Raw genomic sequence first — 5512 nt, 5'->3', positions numbered from 1 at the left:
ACTATGTAACCTTTATAATTACCGTACATTAATAAACGTGTTTGGACTGTTGCTTTTGATATATACTAACCTCGGGCAACCGAGATGGTAACAACCTTTCATGCTGGGGTAGTCCTGGTAAGGTACCTTGGTATGAGGGGGTGTTACAGTTATAATAATGATAGTGGGACTTGGGAGTAGTGAAATTAAAGTAACTACAAATGTAGTGAAAGTAACAGTGGTAAAAATGAGAAAAAGTATGAACAACTAAATAACCAATCGACTCAAGGAAATATTTTATTTATTTAAATATAGGCGGAATAAAATTAACGGGAATAATGAATTTAACAGAAAAAAATAGAGGAATTAGTAAAAGAAACAATAGTAACCACGGGAGTAGTGAACGTAATGATATTAAGAAAGAATGTCGTGAAAGTAATAATATTAATAGCGTGGTAGTGAACGTGTCTTATAATTTGAAAATAAATTTTATATTTGATCATAATTACAAGATATGTCATAGAAAAATATATTACAAATAGTAAACGTGTGAGTTAGACAATTCCAACATAATTTATTTCATTGAAAATAAAATTTAACGGTAAATAGAGGTAGCCCGGGCGAAGCCGGGCACCAAACCTAGTTTAGTTTTAATTTGTTTAGATTTTTTTTTGAAGGGAAACTAATTTGTTTAGATTTAGGAAAAGGGCATAGTATGGAAACTTTATTAAAAAGTGTATGTGAAAGAGTAAAGTCCGTATGTGAAAAAGTAACACCTTTTTTTTTTACTGGTCCAATCCGGACAAAAAAAAATTCTTAACCCATATTTTAGGCCAAGATTGATGAACTTAACCCGTTTAGTCACCTCTAAGCTCTAACGGAGAAGAAGTAATTAGGGGTGAGCAAAAATATACGATACGGTTTTTATAATACGGATACGATACGATATGCGGTTTGAGTTATACGGATTTCCGTATATACGATACAGAAATTCGTATATACGACACGGTTTTATAAAAACCGTACAGGTCGGGCAAAAACAAAACTGTATATACGGTTTCTGATATGGTTTGAAGTTTTTGTATAAAAAAAGTTTAAAAAATCTGAAGTTCCTCTTTCAACTCCCACTCTTCTAGTGTTTTTTACGACTTATTTTACTAACTTATCTCACTAAATAAAAATTGGGTTTTTCTAAAATGTGCCCTTAGGGCACATAATAATAATCTAATTAAGGAAATTTTGTTGAGAATATAACATGATAAATTAGAGTTGAAACTCATATTTACCATAACTAGCCCTTCGTCAGATGTGGTCATGTTAGAGGTAATTATTAGCTCTTAAATAATTACAATATTTAATTGGACATTTGTCACCAAACCGTATTCGTATACACGGTTTTTCCGAGTACAACCATATATACAGTTAAGCTGTATCGGATCCGTATAGTGATTTTTGCGATAAGACCGTATCATGTATACGATTTTGTTCACCCCTAGAAGTAATGTAGATAGCTGGGACGTCCAACTAGTCATGTTGAGTATAGTGTATTGGAAGTTTGGAACAACCATCAGATCTCAATTGTGCTCACCAACTAACAAAAGGAGAGGGACGCACGATATCTTATGATTTCCCTTTATTCCAGTATATTGGTCTATATCAACGAAGTCAGGGGTGTAAAATGGTGGTCAAACATGAGTAAAAAGAAATTAGAAAATCAGATTACTAATGGAGAATAGAGTAATAACTTTACAAAAATTTAAATTTTCATTCTAAAAAAAAAGAATTCCTATTAACCTCACTCTCTCCATTACTTTGGTGTCCTTAAAATATTTATTTTGGTGACTAATTGTACTTAATTAATATTTTTATTATAGTAATTCTATTATGTTCTTTCGGTCAATTGGGTCGGGTTAATTCAGGGCTGGGTTGTTTGGGTTTACAAGAATCTAGGTCAGGTCATTTCGGGTTCGGTCAATATGCGATAATAATCATTCGGGTCGGGTTGAATAGTTCCTGTCACTTCGGGTGTGGATCGGGTAATTCAGGCTGTACCATGTAACGGAGACATCCTGTTACCCGATTGTTCGTTGATAGTGGTGAAGAGAACAAAATAATACCAGCGAATAACAAATATAGTTGACACAAATATATGTGGTTCACTAGTAAAATAACTGGCTACGTCCACCATGAAGAAGACCAAATATCACTATTGTTGAGATCATAGTACAACTATTGATCAGTATACACGCGCTACTGGGGGTCAAAAGTAATACCTCGTTATACACCAAATAGAGTTCAATTTGGAAAGAACTCACTGACGAGATGGAGGACAAATGATCTTGAGAACCAAGATCTGAATAAACTTCTTCGATCTTTAAATTTAGAAGAACAACAATCAATTTGAGTCTGGGACGAACTAAAGCTTTCTTCCCGGAGAAAACTTTACAAATCGATTTTTATAAGATTGTATTTACCAATTATCTCTCACTCCTTTATTAATCTAGACTGACATTTATATAATCTAAACTAATTAGGAAACAAATACTATTAAAAAACTTACTTCCCTAAACAAAACCAATTAAAAAATTTAACAATTTCCTAAACCAAAACAATTCTGATTGTGCCAGGCTAAGTCATAAGCCAAGACATATAATCTGTTCACATGAAGAAGCTCATTTCTGCTTTTGCCAACCCACCAAAAGAAAACTGTGCTTGCCATTGAATATTCTAAAGCTCAAAAACTAACATCATAAACCAAGAAAAAAACTCATCAATCAAATATATCCAAAGCAAACTTTGCAACAATAACTTCTTCTTCATTTGTCTTAATTACCCCTTTAATCAATTATAATCATAATCTAATGTCGTTGTCGCCTATACAAAGAACATTGCTCAAGGTTATAATCCTTGGCGATTCTGGGTAATACCATACCCTTTCTTTTTTGTTTCATGATCTTGTTTAGTTTTGAATTTGTCATCACAATGTTGTTACTAATTACTACTATGACTTTCGGTTTTTTTTTAGGGTGGGCAAGACCTCGTTAGTTCAAAGGTAATTTTATTGTATTAGTATTTGTGACAATGATAGAACGTCACTGCATGGTATTGAGACTCAGTACCATCCTTTTATATGCTTTCATTATTTATTACAACGTAAAAGGTGATATCCAGACTAGCTACCACCCAGTAGTGTCATTTTAATTTCCTTAGGCGTGGCTATGTAATTGTTTCTCTGCTAATAACAACATGATATAGGTATGTGCATAAAAAGTTCAATCAAAAATTCAAACCAACAATTGGCGCTGACTTTATTACTAGGGAGATACAAATTGAAGGCAAACTAGTCACTCTTCAGGTAAAACCTCTCCATTTCCTAAAAGAAATTGTTGATATACAAATTAAATAAAAACTACGTATGTATATTCATTTAATTTGATACGAATATATGAATATCGACAGATATGGGATACGGCCGGACAAGAAAGGTTTCAAAGCCTAGGGCCAGCATTTTTCAGGGGAGCAGATTCTTGTGTATTAGTTTATGATGTTAATGACAAGAAATCTTTCAATTCTCTTCAAATGTGGCGTGATGAATTCATCAAGCAGGTAAATTACCAATGAAATGAATAAATCCACGTCATACCATCGTAGTTATGACTTTTTTTTGTTGTTGAGAAAGTTGCAATAATATTTTTGGTGATGATCAATGAATATCTTCTTCACGACTTTAACCGTGTAAGGTCACTCTGGCATTTAAAATACCCCGTAAGCCATATGTTGAAGTTTGATTTTTTTTTCTTTCCCATTGCCTTTCGTTTTGGCAGACGGATATTCCATACCCAGATAAATTCCCATTTGTGGTAATTGGAAACAAGATCGATCTAGACGGTGGAGCTAGTCGCGAGGTGAGTCTATTTAAAAATAGTGTTACCAGTATATTAATAAAACAATAATAATTGAAGTTTGGAAATGATGAAATGAAGGTGGAAAGCAAAAAAGCAAAAGAGTGGTGCAGCTCTATAAAAGGACCATTAGGCGTAGTTCCATACTTTGAAACTTCAGCTAAAGAAAATCAAAATGTAGATGAAGCTTTTTTTGATATTGCTGAAGCTGCTCTTTTCCTTGGTTGTCCACAAGACATGTAAGTCCTATAATGGATAAAGGAACGGAATTTATTTTCATAGTCCACATAAATGATTCTTGTTATAAAGCCGTGTTAAGATCTTCCAGAGTTTATACAAGCCCTTTCCCGCCTTACATAGTTTGTTCATTTTGTTTACGCCTTCAAATAATTGAACAAATTTATGCATATATACACAAAACTTTCAAGTTTTAATTCTTCTTTCTTATCTATTATGCAGCTATTATGAAAGTATGGCCGGTTCTCTTACAGAGATTGTAGAGCCACAAAATAGAGGATGTGCATGCTAATCAAGATGTTTTCAAGCATCTTCAACCTAACAAATCATTTTGGATATTGTTTTAATTCTTTTATCAATTCGTTATTGCAAAAATTATGTCAAGAGATTGTATATATACTATTACTCAGTCGAATAATATACTCAACATTTTGCACTTACTATTATAGCAAAAATGAGTTGGTAATATAAATACAAGAGTAACAAAGACGTATCATCCAGTTGATCATTATTTGGAAGTAGTTGTGAGAATTATGAGAAAGGTTTGAATATCATTAGAATTGCATAATTAACAAAGTGTACAAGCCTAGGTATATATACTATTACAATGAGAATGAAAGGCTAACCTAGAACATTATAGTTGCCGTAATACAAGGCCAAAGAATAGGAAACAAGATCAAGCTAATATATTATACACTAATATATATGTTAACTATATACTAATAAGATAATTAGAAGATACTATGTAATATTCTCAATATGCCCCCGCAAGACGGACGGCGGAACGGAAAGTACAATCTTGGATAGTAAGACAAGAAGACGAGGGCGAGTATAGCAGTAGGAGGCAGTGAGTGTTGCGAGACCGATGAAGTGAGGTAGCCACAAAGGCACAAAGTTTGAGAGGGGTGGTCATGGGTGACCAATTTTGATAGGGTTGACCATGGGATACCAAAGTAGGGGTTTTGACTCTTGTAGCCAAGTGGGTGGTGGCGGAAAATTTGGTAGTGACCGAAAGGTTAGGTTTGATGCAATTCTCGGGTGATGCAGCGGAAGAGGATTGGTTTGAAATTGCCAAGAAGGTGAAGGTGTATATGAGATTATGAGATAAAGAAATCAGGAAACGTGGAGTTGGGTTGAAAAGAGATTGACTATTTTTTTTTTTTTTTTTTTTTTTTAATATTAAGAAAATGCAAGGGAGGTTTTGGTTGGTACGAGAATTTGGTGTTTTTTTTTTTTTTTTTTTTGGAGTGTCTAAGAGGACGATAAAGTTAAAAAGGTGGTCGTGTGAATGACTAAGTTTGTAGTAAAAGGGCAGACTTGTGAGTAGTGACCAAAATTATAAGGGGTGGCCAAATTGGCGACAAAGTTTTTGAGGGGTGGTCAAACGGTGATGC

General features: G+C 33.7%; 1 protein-coding gene across 1 annotated transcript; it reads left to right on the top strand.

Annotated features, from left to right (window-relative positions):
- Positions 1 to 2680: 2680 nt before the first annotated feature.
- On the top strand, positions 2681 to 4511 carry LOC141631228 (ras-related protein Rab7-like). Its single transcript, XM_074443928.1, has 7 exons — positions 2681 to 2899; positions 3005 to 3031; positions 3235 to 3334; positions 3439 to 3585; positions 3804 to 3884; positions 3963 to 4120; positions 4341 to 4511. The coding sequence occupies exons 1-7, from the start codon at positions 2841 to 2843 to the stop codon at positions 4408 to 4410; spliced, it is 642 nt and encodes a 213-aa protein (XP_074300029.1). The 5' UTR covers positions 2681 to 2840; the 3' UTR covers positions 4411 to 4511.
- Positions 4512 to 5512: the final 1001 nt, after the last annotated feature.

Source organism: Silene latifolia, chromosome 2, assembly GCF_048544455.1.
Source record: "Silene latifolia isolate original U9 population chromosome 2, ASM4854445v1, whole genome shotgun sequence".
NCBI classification, from domain to species: Eukaryota; Viridiplantae; Streptophyta; class Magnoliopsida; order Caryophyllales; family Caryophyllaceae; genus Silene; species Silene latifolia.
This window is presented reverse-complemented; position numbering and strand designations above follow the sequence as displayed.